The sequence below is a fragment of the Oryza glaberrima genome, chromosome 2, assembly GCF_000147395.1.
Source record: "Oryza glaberrima chromosome 2, OglaRS2, whole genome shotgun sequence".
Taxonomy (NCBI): domain Eukaryota; kingdom Viridiplantae; phylum Streptophyta; class Magnoliopsida; order Poales; family Poaceae; genus Oryza; species Oryza glaberrima.
The window spans coordinates 7,274,090-7,291,469 of record NC_068327.1 but is presented as its reverse complement, the minus strand read 5'-3'; the positions used below and the strand labels follow the sequence as shown (position 1 = coordinate 7,291,469).

Sequence of the window (17,380 nt, the reverse complement as noted above, 5' to 3'; positions counted from 1 at the left end):
AGTAAGGATCCGGGACTAAAGATATGATGAGGGGATCTTTAGTCCCGGTTGATGTTACCAACCGGGACTAAAAAGAAAATAGCGGCAGTGCAGATGGTCCCTTTTTCTTTTTCTTTTTTCCTTTTTATTTTCTCCCGAATCAAGTAGGCAAATCCCCAAATCTAACTAACATCTCAAATTCACATCACCAAATCCACATCACAAATCATAAAGTTACTTATACACACAAATCAAATACATCACAATATCCTAAGAAATTACTCAAATACATCACAAATCCAAACAATGAATCACAAATTTGTAACTTCTCGGATAAATACATCTCAGTGAATCATCACAAATTAAAAAAAAAGAATGCCGCCGCCGGTCGCCACGAACGACGGGCGCGGCCCCGCCGCCCGCCGCCCTCCACCGGGCGCAACCCCGCTGGGCGCCGCCCTGCCGCCCGCCGCCGGCCGGCCCGCCGGATGGGAAGGGGAGGCCGGCCGGGAAGGGGAGGAGGAAGGGGAGAGAAGGGGGAGGAGAGGAGGAAGGGGAGGAGATGGAGAAGAGAGTTAGAGAGGATAGATCTGAGGAGAGGGGGTGAGATTCGATCCGTTAAGTTGTAACTGTGGAGGAGAGTATAAGGGATAGGGATTATATACTACGTATTTAATTTTACTACCAACCGGGACTAAAGATCATTTTGGTAGTACCAACCATGACTAAAGTGGTGATCTTTAGTCCCGGTTATTGACACCAACCGCGACTAAAGATCCTCGGCCCCCTGACATACATCTGACAGGGGATGAACCAACCGGGACTAAAGATCAAAATATTTATAACCAGGACTAAAAACAATCTTTAGTCTCGGTTCTTTTTGGATCCGGAACTATTGTGGATTTTGTCGGACCAACTAAAGGCGGTTTCTCCAACAGTACTGGGTCAAGTTAACCCTACTACGCATTAGTAATCTTGGATGATAAATTAATGCTGTGGTTGGAAACTTCGAATGCGATGCACTGTTTGGATCGATGGATATCAATGCTGAACTTGTAGAAGGTTATCTGTTCATCGAGACTTTCTTACGTGGAACAGGTACGATAGTGGATTAGTTTAATTAATTGATTTGCTGGGTACTTGGGCAGATGTACTATGAATCTCTGTGGATTGATTATATATGTGCATGTCATCGATCTGTCATGCGAATGGCCACTACTACACCCGTCCCAAAATAAGTACTCCCTCCATTTAAAAATGTTTGACACCGTTGACTTTTTAGTACATGTTTGACCATTTGTCTTATTCAAAAAATTTAAGTAATTATTTATTCTTTTCATATCATTTGATTCATCGTTAAATATACTTTCATGTACACATATAGTTTTACATATTTCACAAAATTTTTTGAATAAGACGAATGGTCAAACATGTGCTAAAAAGTCAACGGTGTCGAACATTTTGAAACGGAGAGAGTACAACCATAGGTATCCGTGTACAACGTTTAATCGTCCATCTTATTTAAAAATTTTATGAAAAAATTAAAAACAATTAGTCAGCATAAAGTACTTCTCATGTTTTATCATCTACTAACAACAAAAATACTAATCATAAAAAAATCTAATAAAATGAACGGTCAAACGCTGAATATGAATAGTATAAAACTACACTTATTTTGGGACGAAGTGAATACCTATGAAGAGGATGGGTGGGGGTGTGTGTTAGTGACAGACATGATAATTAAGGTTGATTTATATGAAAGGAAGCTTTAGACTTTACTGAATTTATAGGCGATGATAACAAGAGAAGATATTTAATAGTATAATTCAGGGCCATATCTAAGATTTGATCATTCGGTGTAATTAAATACAAAATGAAGCCTTGTTTAAACAAAGCTACATAACTATGTTTATTTTTTAAAGGAACATATCCCGAAAAAAATAGCAGAGAGCTGAACAAATTAGATAGATATTTAACCCTCCCGAATGTATGATAGAGAAATTTAGGGGGCGGGGCTAGAGGGCTCTCGTAGTCCCCACACCAATGGTGGGGACTCGAGCTCCTCTTTCTCCATGCCAGATCCGTCTCATGCTTGTTGAACATTAGGTATTCTCTGCAATCTGTTGGAAGGAGTCTCCTTGTTTTATTCATATCACGGCCAGCAGCTCTCTATACACAACAGGAGAATTAGATATCAATTTAACACGCTCATTAATTTATCTAGCTATGCATTGGTACTAAATGAGTAAAGAATTGCACATGATCAACAGCGGCTGAGAGGATGCTCACCAGTCGACAATGTTGGTGGATATGCTCTAACTACGTACGTCTAGGGAGATATAGTTGTGTCGAAAATGCAACTACGTATACATACTAGTTAGTTTTTCTTTACAAATTAAAGTGGATAAGTAGAATATTTGGTTTCTTCAAAATGCGATCACTTCATTAGATACATATTCTTTAAGGTGGCCATGATTATCATCAAACTATTATTGGAGCGCGCTAATTAAGAGAATAAACATGTTTTAGTAGGATCGTAGACGAAGAAGAGAATAACTGATGAAAAATTTATGGCCTCGGTACCATCGCCCATCTTGAACGTACCACGATATGGGTTGATATGATTTCAAACGAATTTTGAAGAGTTTCGTTTCAATTGAATTGGGTTGATATGATGGCACGCATGCGAAAATACCCTCTCTCTTCCAACTCTTTTTATTATCCTCTCCTCTCTCTCTCCCACTAAGTCCCCTCCCGTCCACCCCGTCCAGTTTCCCCCCTCCTCTCCCCTCTCCTCATGACGACGGGCTCCGGCGGCAAAGGCAGCGGGCTCGGGCTCCGGTGGTGGCAAGCTCTAGCGGCGGTGGCGGCAGGCGAGGTTGACACGAGAGCAACGGCGGTGGGCTTGGGCAAGAGGGATCCCGCTCTCGGGAGATACAGATCCACCGTCCCCAGCCCTCGTTGACAGCTATAAATGTGACGATGGTGGCAGTGTACTATGGTGAGGACGACGACAGCGCCTCGGGGTGCTGGGGGCCAGCAGCGGGCTAGGGTTTTGGCCCATTCTTTGTTTTGAATTTTTTTTTGGTCGAAAATATTTTTCCATGCGGCTGCGCTGGGCACCACAGGAAAATATGTTTTTACGCAGACACCAGTATACATGCGGGTCGTCCAATCCCCCGAATATCGATTTTTGTCATATGAAAAAAAAAAACATGTAGTAGTGCATTCAAATGCCAACTGTCCAAGTCCCGACTGCCTGTACTATTCGTCGTTACTTCGAGCAGTATAGCACTACGTACTACATTTTCTACTCGTCACACAGGAGAACAAGTGCATGCACATTAATCCGGTGAACGTTCGAGCAGGAGTGGCAGTGAACCAAGGGATCCATCGTTTTGTTTATCCACCCAACTTGTACGACATGCTATAATTAAATGAATCCACAAGAAAAGCACACGGTGTTGCAGCACAGTGCCCCTGGAATTATTGCCCCTCCATTAGTTTAATCAGGTACACTGCATTGCGACCGAATGATCATTTGATTGACCTCCTGTTCCACTTGACCTCCGGCCCTCCTCATCAGCAAGACACACACATTTACTAAAACTATGTACGGAGTAGCAAAAGTAAGGAGTGACACTTACATTAATTACCAATTAACTTAATTAATTACGCGTGTGGTAAATCAACATCCATGGAGCACTTTTGCAAAGTGCGGTGCATATAGGAGTATATGCCAATTTGCAAAAGCTAGGCAACTTGTTCATTCATTTAATATGGAAGTTAATTACAATGGTTCCCTTGTGTACTACGAAAAAGGAACTTTTGTAATACAAGTAAAAAATTAACCGTCGAACCATAAAAGCTACAGCCGCATCGGGACATAGTAGGGTAAATTAATACGTAGTAATAAAATTATTTGTATTTGCACTTGGATGAAAGGGAAAGATCGTGTGTACGTCGTGATGCATGCAACTCATACTTGGATGGAGAAAACGTCGTCTTCTCTGTCTTTTCTTTTTCCCTTGGAGAATGAATTTTGTCTAAGGTTTTGATGGGTATGTATTATTTGTGATTTCAAAGAAATAGAAAATAGACTATCATAAAAATTATCAAAATCAACTCCAAAATTAAATTTTAAAATTTAAATTTATTTGGTTGCGGCCAGTAAGAGGGACAATGAGAGCCTAACACCCAATTTAGGTAGCCTCTAGTAGCTACAATCTCTTCTGCTATCTCCTCACCTTCGCTGCCCCTTCCCCTCTCTTCCATCGCGCATCCTCGCGACCATGAGCATGAGCAACGCCAGCAAGTCCGTCGGTGACCACCGGCGGATCTAGCAGCAATTAGGTCGGGGGCAACCAGATACAGCCGCCGCGAACTTGATAGTGACGAGAACGAGCAGTAGCAGCTACGAAGACGATGCATGTTACCTTGAGCTCACGCGCCTTCATCAAGAGTCTGTCATGGACCGCCATTGGCCTCCTCATCTCCCTCGCATTCTCCATGGTAGCAGGCCGACGGATCTAACAATGGAGGCTCCAGATGCGTGTACAACTTAGGGGATTATTGATTGTTGTTATGTTCATGTGGCATGTGTTGTTCATATGTTAATATGAACATCAAGAGGCTATTATTTGGTTTTATTTGTTGATTTGTTAATATGGGATCAGTGTTGAAGTAAACTTTGTTGTGCTCATGTGTTATCTGTGAATTAAACTTTGTAGTTGGGTAGATTAGGGACAGGGTTGGGGGTGCTCTGAGTATCGGCTCAAGTTGGCTTTCTTGTTTGTTTTTTCTTGGCTTGTGGAACACTATGGGTGCCGGTTCTTAATCTAAAATTGGTGTCAACATCACATATGAGAGTCGCTATTAGGGTGTCGATTAGGAAACCAATACCTATGTGTGATTCATAACCGGCACCCATTATATTAGGTTCATTAGGTTCTTTTAGTAGTGTCATGAAGGACTTAAGTAGGATGCATGGCCATCCTATGTAGTAGTGTTAGAGAAGAAAATGACTATAATTTGAAAGAAGTAGAAAACATTATGTTTTATTATCAAAGTTACATAAAACCATATCTATTATGATTTGTTACACATAACCACAGGTTTTGTATTTAAATGTGTTATAAAGCCTTACCTTCATACAAATCTCAATTAATTTCAACATATCTGAAACAATACTTTTGAAAACAGCAAAGAGTTGAACTATATATCAACCTTAGTCAAGAATTTAATAAAAAAAAAATCATAAACACTATGTTATAGGGTGTGGTTTTGCAAAATTCTAGAACCACAATAGCTGGGGAACGGTACAGTTATATATATGTCATCAGTTAAAATAGCTAATTTTTGTGAAGCTTAGACCATTAAATATTTGATTTTGTGAAATTCACTGCGTGAAAAAAAGTGTCGAGCAGTAGCAATAGTGACGAAAGTGATTTGTCCGCTGTGGCGATTCATTGTGCTTTCTGTGTCCTGCAGCGGTAACTCCAGATCGATCGGATGGTTGTGGAGCAATGGTCCTTTTCATTCCCTTTTCCCTTTTAAACACGAGAGAATAATATAATTGTAATGCACCCGTCTGGCCGGCCACGAAAATAAGGAGAATAACATCGATCGGTCGACCGGCGGGGGGAGCAAAAATCGGGCGCTCCACCCGCCCCACGCGCGTGACACGTGATGCTTGGGCCCCACCACGGTCCTCTGCCCCCACTTGCCATGTGTCTATAAAAAAATGTTTCATCTAGTGTACTCACAATGTTTCACTATGTATAGATCTAATGTTACAGTGAATTGAAACATTCTTTTGCAACAAATCACCCACATATTTTGGAAACCCTCTATTAAGGGAATTCGTTTCATTTTTTGTTCCACCAAAAATATTTCACCTAGTGTACTCACAATGTTTCACTATGTATAGATCTAATGTTGCAGTGAATTGAAACATTCTTTTGCAACAAATCACCTACATATTTTGGAAACCCTCTATTAAGGGAATTCGTTTCATTCTTTGTTTCACCAAAAATGTTTCACCTACTGTATTTATAATGTTTCAGTATGTATGTATCAAATGTTGCAGTGAACTGAATTTGCTGAAACATTGATTTTATATAAGGTGAAACAACGCCCGATTTAAACGATTGAAACAGTTTTGATCTACTTAGTGAAACAATTCCGATATACCTAGTGGAACATCGTGCAATATTTAAAAATAGGAAAAATTGGTTATATAGAATTGAAAGGTCACGTTTTTTATTTTATAGCACCGAAAGATACCGGTTCACTTTAATAGCACCCAAAGTTCACCCCGTTCCCATTTTTAACACATCCGTCAATTTTTTCGTCCGTCTTGATCGCTATTGACCCAGCCACGCACACAATATGATGTTCCTACCCCTCATTGACATGCATTCTACTTGTACTTGTGAGGGGTAGAAACGTCATATCCTGTGTGTGGCTAGATCAAGACGAACAGAAAACGATCGAAAATTGACATAAGCGTTAAAAATGGGAACATGGTGAACTTTGGGTGCTATAAAACAAAAAACGTGAACTATCGATGCTATATAACCAATTTTGCCTTAAAAATAATTCAATAATAAGCTAAAAGAATTTTTCGTTGGAATATATCCATGTGTGGTCTTGTTTTGAAGATTTAATTGCAACGAATTTAATGGTGCAATCGGATCATGATTTGGATAAATAAGTTAAGAGAAAAAATAGTTTAAAGTGTTTTTTCACGCATACGTCATGCTGACATTAGCGCCTGATTTTTTCCCCAAACCATCGGGCGCCCGATTCTAAGTTTCCTCTTGAAACTAATTCCGAACAGTTCCTAGCTAGCAACCTCATCTGTTACTTTGCCTGTTTGGGGTAGGAGTATCAGTAGTGACGTAGTGACGTGTCCATGACATCAGCAGATGTAATGGTAATAACATCTACTCCCTCCGTCCAAAAAAAGAAACAATCTAGGAGTCCCCTCCCCCTCCTAGTACTACGAATCTAGACATTATTTGTTCAGATTCGTAGATCTCCTTCTAGGTTGGTTTTTGTGGGACGGAGTGAGTGGGCACGTATCTAGTCCCTTGATGATATGTATGCTTACATTTATGAGGTGGGAAGAAAATAGAGTAGATAAACGAATGAGATATCTACAGAAAATTAAAAAGAGATGAAAGAAATAGATGAATAGATTATAATCAAACAAATAAATTAATAGAAGTAGATGATATGAATAAAATCATAAACGACTATCATCTCTAATACTGTAAAACTTGCTCTATGTTGCTATTATCTTCGTATCATAATAGAGATTTTGTCTATATAACTGTAGGTGTAAAATTATTATATTATACTCTACTTCATCCATTTCCAATTAATTGTCATACATATATCTTGAGGTTATTCTCAAATGACAATCATATTTGTATTTATTTTCTAAGGCTATTCGTTATTTATGCACGAGAGTAAATGAATATTGATGCATGCATCCATATATATAATCAACATATAATGTCGTGATTTGTTATTGGCTACTCCCTCCGTTTCACAATGTAAGTCATTTTAGTATTTCCCACATTCATATTGATGTTAATGAATCTAGACATATATATCTATCTAGATTCATTAGCATTATTATGAATGTGGAAAATGCTAGAATGACTTACATCGTAAAACGGAGGAAGTAGAAAATAGTGAGGATTGTAGATATATCGAGTTTATTACCGAAGTAAATATAGTACCAGATGTTTATTACAACTTCCCCACCAATATTTTCTTCCTAACCAATCACAACTCTCCACCATTCACTTTTTTCACCTACCTCCACTACACAACCAATCACATCCCTCCACCATTCATTTCTACCTACTTTCTTAATAACCGTATCTAAATTTAAAAATATTTATATTCTAGGACATAGGGAATAGTTTTTTAATTCTTTTTTTTTCACCCATATGTAATATAGGCATGGTTTAGTTCCCAACTTTTTCTTCAGACTTCCAACTTTTCCATCACATCAAAACTTTTCCTACACACAAACTTCCAACTTTTTCGTTATATCGTTTCAATTTCAACGAAACTTTTAATTTTAACATGAAATAAACACACCAATAATGATTAATCGGAACGGATTGAGCATACCTACTGCTATATAGTACGCAAGAAGAGATCGATGTTCATGCATGCCAGGTCAATAAGTACAAATTGCAAAACCAGCTAATAACGGTGTGCATTAATTGGCTTTGTCAGAAGATTGTTCGAGATGTTAATGTGACAAGACGTAATAATCGACAACAGTCAGACCGGCCGGTCCATGTGCTCCCTTCATATCTAATGGTGTGTTTAGTTCACGCTAAAATTAAAAATTTAGTTAAAATTGAAACGATGTGATAGAAAAATTGGAAGTTTATGTGTAAGAAAGTTTTAATGTGATGAAAAAGTTGGAAGTTCGAAGAAAAAGTTTGGAACTAAACTCGGCCTAAAAGCAAGTTACTCAGGGCATCTAAATTTTTAGTCCAGGACTAAAAATAATCTTTAGTTCTGATTGATAACACCAACCGGAACTAAAGATAAAAAAAATAGCTCTAACCTTTTAAACTAGGACTAAAGAATATGTTAGTCCTGGTTTTTATTGCAATCGGGATTATTATGGAATTTGGTCGACTGACTAAAGATGGTTTCTCCAATAGTGTACAAACGCATTTTCCTCCTATTTTTTCTAAAGATAGCATAAAAATCAACTTATTCCGGGACTTACTAAAGTGGTGTTTGTTTATACTTTAATATGAAGATGAAGTTTTAGATGAAGATGAAGATGAACTTAAAAAACAAATGTATCTGACATTTTAGAGAAACTTCTCTGTATATAAAGTTTTCATAAGAAATGTACCATTTAATAATTTAAAAATATGCCGATAAAAACTGAGGTAGAATATACAGTATATCTCAATAAATTAGAGAATAATGGGGTGCATCGCTAACCGCCGGCCAGAGACAGCCAGACAGGGCGGTGGCTGGCCATGCCAATGCAGGGCTAGCTAGCTCCTCCTACTACTGTATACATCTCCCATATGCATCTGCAGCTGCAGAGAGCAACGACGACGACTACTCGATCGATCGCTTACCATACAGTATACACATGTGTGCAGCAGTAGTGTTGCACACTCGTTTCACTGCAGCTGAGTTTGACGTCCAGAGACACTCGATCGATCAGAGCAATGCATGCATGCTTGCAAATTAAAATTGCAAAGGAAAGGATGGATCTAGCTAGACTTATTCTGTGCTGTGCGTTGATTTTGATTCCCTGCGAGAGCTTCATTATTTCTCGATCGCCCAGCAACGATGGATCGCTCGATGGCGACGCTTCTCCAATTCACCTTTGTCCCGTAAACACTGCTTCATTACCTTGGGCTGGCGATCGATCATCTAGAAGGGAAAAAAAATCTTGTTTCGGTCTTTATGTCGGCTTATTAATAAATTAAAAATAATTTATAGATAAAACTTTATATGTATGTACTTAACGTCTTAAAAAAATCAATATTAAAAATGGAATCATGCTGAAAGAAAATTTAAAATTCACTCTAAAATTAAGGTTGAATATTTAAATTTTGACAACGCCTTATAAAGGCAAATTTCGTGTCACATATAAGGGTTATTTAGATTGAAGCCAAAATTTTGCCGTACCATTTTTTTTTGGCCATTTCAGTGGTATGACAAGCTCAGTGTATTTAGTTTGCTATTAATTTTTGCTCATACTAATACAAATTGTATTTCAATAAATTTGGTATTGTCAAAACCCGTCCTAGTTTTGACACTGAAAAGAGGCATTACCACAATATTATAGGAAAAAACTAATTAACTTCGAACTAAGTTGCTGTGTTACTCAGTTCGTTTCAGTGACACAGTATGCAGTAGTATAACAAAGTACTACATTCGTTCTAAAATAAGTACAACCGTGGTTATCTTATTTGAAAAATTTACAATAAAAAGTTTAAAAAATTAGTCACACAAAGTAATATTTATATTTTATCATCTAGTAACAATAAAAATACTAATCATAAAAAAATTTCAAATAAAATAAACGATCGAACGTTGGACACATAAATAGTGAAAAGCTGTATAAAATTTTAGTACGGAGGGAGTACTACAGTACACGACAGTTTGATCCGTAGTATCCGTAATCCGTAGTACGTACACTAGGTCGGCATGTTCCAGTGTTTCATTCCCAAATCAGATTTTACCAGGAAGACTTGCACTGTTGCAGTCAATCCTGTCCTTTGCAAGATGCAGGAGTACCCACACCCTGTGTACTACATTGATCTGGTCCTGATCACCTGACACACATCTCTCTTGCTTTCACAACTTGTTCCATATCCCTAGACCCTGTATGATGACTCGCCTTTTCTTTACCCGTTCCATGTGTTGTTTCCCTTCAAAAGTACAAATCAATCCCTAAATGCGCACGTCCGTGTGTTGCGTATGCCCATGCATCACACAAATCTAGTACTCCCTCCTCTCAATTTGGCTTTGTCCGAATGTGGGGATATATAGCTGGCTATATAGGTCGAGATTTTTAGCGGCATATAAAATGAGATTAGGTATTAGTATATAATTAATTAAGTACTAACTATTATAAAATAAAAATAGATTTATTTTTTAAAAGAATATATATAAAGTTTTTTGCGATACACATCATTTAATGGTTTGAAAAACGTGTTTATGATAGATGAGAAAGGTAGCTGAGTCAAAAAGCTAATAAAAACTCCTCCTAAGTTGTTTAAGAAAACATTAACTTTTTTAAATACTTGTCCAGTTACACAATCAGAAATTAAGTTTTTTTTTAAGCGGAGTAATATATCTGTCTTTTTGTTTTTCTCTCCCATGTGGTGGTCCTGCGAAACTCTCTGCGCATTGTCTGAAGGATTACATTTGCGACCAATTAATCGAGCTCACTCCAGAACAGTGCAGACAAGCCTTACTACCTAGCAGCAGCATGACGTACTTGGACCTGGACAAAACTCTGAATATTCTGAAAAAACCACACACATGCATATTGACATGCACACCAAGAAGCACTGTTCACTTGGAGAAAACCTCTGACCAGTCATTACTCAGATGGAGCTGGCATCTCTCCCAACCACAACCTAGCTATATAATAGACTGGAAATGGCTCTCTTCCAATCAGTGGCTGTCCAAGAAAAATGACAAGAAACGAACAAAAGGATGGAACCAAAAAAAAAAAGGTATAGTACAACCAAATATTTGGACGATAGATGCATGGCGATATTTTTGGGGTGCATTACATGGATTGAGCCATATATCTTGTTGATTTCTTAATTTCACACCATCCAAAAAATACAACAGACAACTCTCTAGCTAGCTTAATTGCTTTTGCGTGTCCGTGAGAGAGATGTACTGAAGTGTGTGTCCCTCTCTCAAATAATAATCAAAAAAATATATATATATATATATATGATTAATTAATCAATTAAGCACACAATTAAACCTATACCCATCTATCCCTAAAATATCAACTTCCGGAGGTACGGCCAAATTCATCCTTAAAAATTGATTATTTTTAGGACGGAAGGTATGTAGCTAACTACGGCAGCGTACTTGCAGTCTCATTTTTTCGCTTATACTTATAAGCCAATATTTAAATTTTTAATCTTAAATTTAGAGTTGATTTTAGGGTTTTTTAATTGTAGTTTTATTTTTCAGCCTTTACTTTTATATCACTAAGAACGCGTATATAAAAGTTTTATTTATAAATTATTTTTCGTTTACAAATATACCATCTGACTTATTTCTTGAATAAGCCAAAAGATGGCCCGTTGGACTAGTTGCTGCCCAAATAATTACTAAAGCAGTGAAAGAAAGTTACATTTTGATCAAATTAAGTGAAGTTCAATTTTCTTCTGAAGCTGAAAAGGTAAGGGGTACGGTGTACCACACGCACAAAAATGGCTGGCTCAGTACTACTAGTCAGTAGTGCTTCGGCTACTTTTTCCTTACACTTTATAATTAGGATGAGTGATCAAAGAACACTAGCTAGTTAATTACCCAATTGATAGCAATGGTACCAAATTAAAGCCGTCATTTGAAGTTGTTGCTTAATCAATTGCCCCCTGCACTGAATATATATGCATGCAGGAACCTAGCTGCTAGCTAGGAGTTGTACATATACTCCCTCTGTTTCAAAATGTTTGACGCCGTTGACTTTTTATTATATGTTTAACCGTTCGTCTTATTCAAAAAAAATTTAAGTAATTATTAATTATTTTCCTATCATTTGATTCATTGTTAAATATATTTTTATGTAGACATATAATTTTACGAATCTCACAAAAGTTTTTAAATAAGACGAACGGTAAAACATGTGCTAAAAAGTCAACGGTGTCAAATATTTCGAAACGGAGGGAGTGTATAATGATAATATAGTAATGGTTGAGGACCATTGATGGCCAAATTAACAATGTAGTGCTTGCATGTAAAGATTTTTATTATACATAATTAAGTCATTAATGACTTAGCTTAGTTGACACTCTGCAGGTAGAGCCACTAGGCAAGAGGGAAGACAAATTCAGAAGACAAGAGCCCCAAACTGAACAAAAAGGCAAAGCTACAGGACACTTGAAACAAAAGGGGAAAAAATCAAGCAGAAATATATATTAAGCCTGCCTGAAAAAAGATTAAAAAAGAAGAAAAAAAAAACTGGAAACCTATGTACAGATTTAGGAAGCTGGAAAAAAAAAGGAGAGATTAAAATTAAAGAAGCTAGAGCTGTTAATTACTTGGTAATTAATTAGAGATTAATTATTATTATGATCGAATCACAGGTTCCATAAGAGGGCACCAACCGACTGGGCCCATCCATGGTGGTCGGCGTCGAGGCCGAACAGGTCGTCGTGCGCCGCGGCCGCCGCCGCCGCCGCGGCGGCCGCCGCGTAGCCGCCGTCGATCCAGACGGGGTCGCACCACGGGTGTTCCGCCGCCGTGTCCTGGAACGCGGCGCCGAACACGAGCTCGGCGGCGTCCAGCTCGTCGAGCCGCGGCAGCTCGACGATCGCCTCGAGCTCGTCGTCCGCCGCGCCGGCGCCGCTGACACCGCCGTTCTTGGGCGTCAGGAATGCGGCGGCGGCGGAGTCGGCCTGCACGGTGAGCGACGACGGCGGCGGCTGGGGGGGCTCCATGGCGGCGGCGCGGGCGGCGGCGGCCTGGACGTCGCGCGGGGAGGCGGAGGCCGGGCGCGGGAGCGAGGCGGCCATGTCCGGGAAGTTGAGGACGGCGGCGGGGCCCTTGACGACGAGTGCGGCGGCGTCGTGGGCGCGCGCGGCCATCTCCGGCGTCGGGAACGTGCCGAGCCAGATGCGCGACTTCTTCCGGGGCTCCCTGATCTCCGACACCCACTTCCCCCACGCCCGCATCCGCACGCCGCGGTACGACGGGTGCCTCCCGCCATCCCCTGATCTCCCCCTCTTCTCCCCTCCTCCTCCTCCCCTCCTTCCCTCCACCGGCGACTCCGGCGGCGACGCCCCACCCGACGACGCAGGGCTACACACCTCCAGCTCCGGCATTGCGGCCAAAGCAAAGCCTCGAGCTCGAGCTGGAGCTTGAGGTAGCAATGGAGGAGGAGTGAGGCTGCGTCGAGGAGGTGGATGAGTTGCCCGTTTTAGTAGTAGTGGGCGGCAGCGGGTGAAGAGGAGAGAGGAGAGAGAGAGAGAGAGAGAGAGCTCCGTGTTCACAGCGACAGCTGAGCTAACCTCCTCACCTCGATCGAGCTCGCCTCTCAATGGCTAATTAAGGAAGTGGTTACTATAATTAATCACGTAATTAACTGAGCTAATGACGCATTAGCAGTATAACCACGTAGTACTGGCAGTGTGTGTCAGCTGCAACCCATCATTGTGTGGCTAACTATGGCTATTATATATGAGATTTCTTCCGGTCCAGCGAAAAGTATCTCGAGATACCGGTACCTGACGGTACCAAATTACTTTCGATCATTGTATCGAGCTGGTCAGGATGGGCATTGTTAGATTCAACAATTGGAAAATGATTTGGTACCGATATCTCGAGATATTTTTTTTTGAACCGAAGTAAATCTCATTATATATATAATCTATAGTTAATTAGTCCCTTTATCCCTAAATATTTGACGCCGTTAACTTTTTTAAATATGTTTGACCGTTCATCTTATTCAAAAACTTAAGTGGTAGTAGCATATTTAACAATGAATCATATGATATGAAAAGAATTATTAATTAATTAAAATTTTTAAATAAGATAAACGGTTAAATATGTTTTAAAAAATCAACGGCGTCAAAATATGTAGAGATATGTAGAGAAGGAGAGAGTAGATAGATAGAAGAAATATATAGCGCCGCCATAATGCCGTATAGTTACGGGGACCCGATTTGGAGCAAGGATTCGTTGGGTTGCTTACACTTTTTTGGTTGGTTTAAGTACCTAAGTGGTTAGACTGGTACACACATTGCAAGCCGTTGCATGCAGTACACTGCTTTAGTTTCGATCGACCGATCGATCTCCGATTTAATTCGTTGCATATGCGCCCAGCTCTGATTGATTTTGCTACGTACTCTCTCCGTTTCAACTTAGGCCTGTTTATTTCAGCTTAAGATTATTATAATATAGATTATTGAATCAGATTGCTATAAGCTGGATTATAATAAACCGACATAGAATAAGCTGTTAGCCGTTTGATTCTCTGGATTATTAGCTGTTATTCACCCAATAATTTAGAAAAAGCACCTTTAGAGTGGATTATCATATTATAATAATCCGGCTTATAGATTATAATAATCAATCATAATAAGCTATCTGTTTGTTTCAACTTACTCCTAATAATTCAGATTATCATAATCCTAAACTGAATCAAACGTGGCCTTAATTACTAGTTGTTTCAGATTAGTTATTATAAATCAAATGTGTCTAGCTAGCTAACTTTGACTATTAATTTTTGAAAATCTGCATGGTTTGGCAACATTATGATAGGATTTCTCATGATAAATCTAAATATATAAATCTTGTGATGTGTCAAACTATATAAGTTTAATTATATAAATTCATATTCAAAGATTAATATCATTGACCAATTAAGGACAAATCTAGAACAAGTAATTTGAGATGAAGGGAGTACTTTTGATCACCTGTAATAATTAAGCAACTAATTTTGGATTTAATTTTTGTGTACACAGCGATTTCCTTAATTTGGAACGCAAGGATTTTAGGAACGCGTACATAATTGCAAGGGAAATATTTCATAAGTGAGGTTCTAAAAATAATAGGCCAAATTTGGTTTGGTTCGGAACTTCGGATTTAGTTTCTGTTTATACCAAGTTCATGCTCTTGATGCATTCATGTGGCAATTTAAATATTTAATCAGACTAGAAAAAATGCCCGTGCGTTGCAACGCGTGAGGTTTCTTTTAATTATTATTATATGGTTTAGCTAAGGTAAAATTCACCGTGAGAATTCGCTTGGATTTGTTTAGTTTTACAGAATCATGAGCGGCAATTAGGAGTCTGATCGTCTCAAGTTAGCATGCGAGTTTTTTTAAAGAGATTTCTTATACGACTCTTCTTCTGTATTTCCAAAAGCAATTAAATTTAAAAACCGACTCAAACACATATACGTATTTCCAAAAGCGAGTGAATTTAAAAACCGAGTCAAATACGAATGGCATACCAAATACCTGAAAACATCTTTAAATTTTATAATAGTAGTCATATGAGCTGGTCTGGTACCATGCATGCGTGTATTATATTATATATATACTACTAGCACATAAGTGGTTCCCTCGTTAATCGGACAAAAATGGAAATGTTGTAACTTTGGTTGAATATATACTAGCTGAATGCGTCATAATTAAAAAAATGCAAATTATGATTAACTAATGTTAAAATTTTTTTAAAAAATAATGGAGAATATAAACACTACTACATGACAAATACGACAAACACCCATGGGTCGTCTTCCGGCTAGCTCCACAAGGTAGCGGGCTAAACGATCTGGGTTCGAAGTCTCACCCCTTCTAATTATTTCATATTAGGTCGTTCCCTAATATTCGCGTTTTTTACTACATGACAAATATACACATTCACAAATACTTCAGTACAGAATTTCTGGTTTGATTCATAAAGCAACTCAGTAAAATCTAGCCATGAAACTAAATGAGCAGAAAGATCTGGCTAGATATGTACTACGATCCCCAATTGCACGTGTCCAGGTCTTGTATGCTGGTAAACAAATGTGTAACATTTATCTCCATGATAAATAAACTAGGAATCATGTGGCTTGGTTGTTATGAAACCACACGATAAGTTATTTTAGCTAGGGTGGTGACTGCAGGTCAAACAATCCACCACCACATATACACACATTTTGCCTGTAATTTACTTCATTATAGAGGAGCTTCTGATCACTTTTATACATCTACCTGTATAAATCAATATCCATGTTGGGTTAATTATCTCTGCTTGTGCACAGAACTGGAATATCACTGGTCGATTTCATCCTTCCTCTGCCAAGACTACAAACAATTGTGATTGATTCCCAAATAATTAGTAGACAGATTAACTTATCACACTGTAAATTAACCTTATCTATTGACCTTTGCTACAATGTGTGTATGGTCCCCTTAAAAGGACCTCTGTTATAAATATAATGATACAGTAATCAATTAATTAGAATGACTAGAAAGTCCAGATTCTAGAAAGAATCCATCAAGCAGAATCTCAACCTACTACTGGGCCGCCAAAAGCCTAAGGCCCAATTAGACACCACAGCTGTATAAGTATAATCTTGTCTTCAAAATTTTAAAAAAGAGAAATGTGTCCTCTAAAAGAGGGAAAAGAATTTAGCTATACTTCGTATGTGGTTCGTGGATTCAACAGTAATTAATTTCCAAAATATGCATGTGATGCGCTATATATATGCATGCATGAATCGGCAGCTGTTGCAGATGAAGAATCTGAAATGAAATTATTCTGTACTATCTGTACATGCCTGCCTAGTTAAACAGCATCACCACTGAGAATTATTATTTTGACGGTGTACAAGTGGGACCTGACAACCCATTCTGTTCTCTTTCTTTCATGGCCGCCTAGCCTAGCTAGCTAGCTTCCTCTGGCATGATGACGTGTGTCGTGATGTCAGCGTACGTCAACAACGCTCGGTTAATTTGGCCCTGTTTAGTTAACAAAACAAAGAATTTTACATCGTAACATTAAATATTTGGACACATGTATAAAATATTAAATATAGGAAAAAAAACCAATTACACAGATTACGTGTAAATTGCAAGACGAATCTTTTAAGCTTAATTGTGCCATGATTTGACAATATGATGCTATAGTAAATATTTGCTAAT

The 17,380-nt window shown here is 38.6% G+C and overlaps 1 protein-coding gene across 1 annotated transcript; it reads right to left on the bottom strand.

The window, feature by feature from the left end:
* Positions 1-12,472: 12,472 nt before the first annotated feature.
* Positions 12,473-13,621, bottom strand: LOC127763869 (ethylene-responsive transcription factor ERF039-like). Its single transcript, XM_052288669.1, has one exon. The coding sequence runs from the start codon at positions 13,563-13,565 to the stop codon at positions 12,822-12,824; it is 744 nt and encodes a 247-aa protein (XP_052144629.1). The 5' UTR covers positions 13,566-13,621; the 3' UTR covers positions 12,473-12,821.
* Between the last annotated feature and the right edge of the window lie 3,759 nt (positions 13,622-17,380).

Coding starts and splice junctions, on each gene's coding strand:
- LOC127763869 (XM_052288669.1), bottom strand. CDS start 13,565: ATGCCGGAGCTGGAGGTGTGTAGCCCTGCGTCGTCGGGTGGGGCGTCG.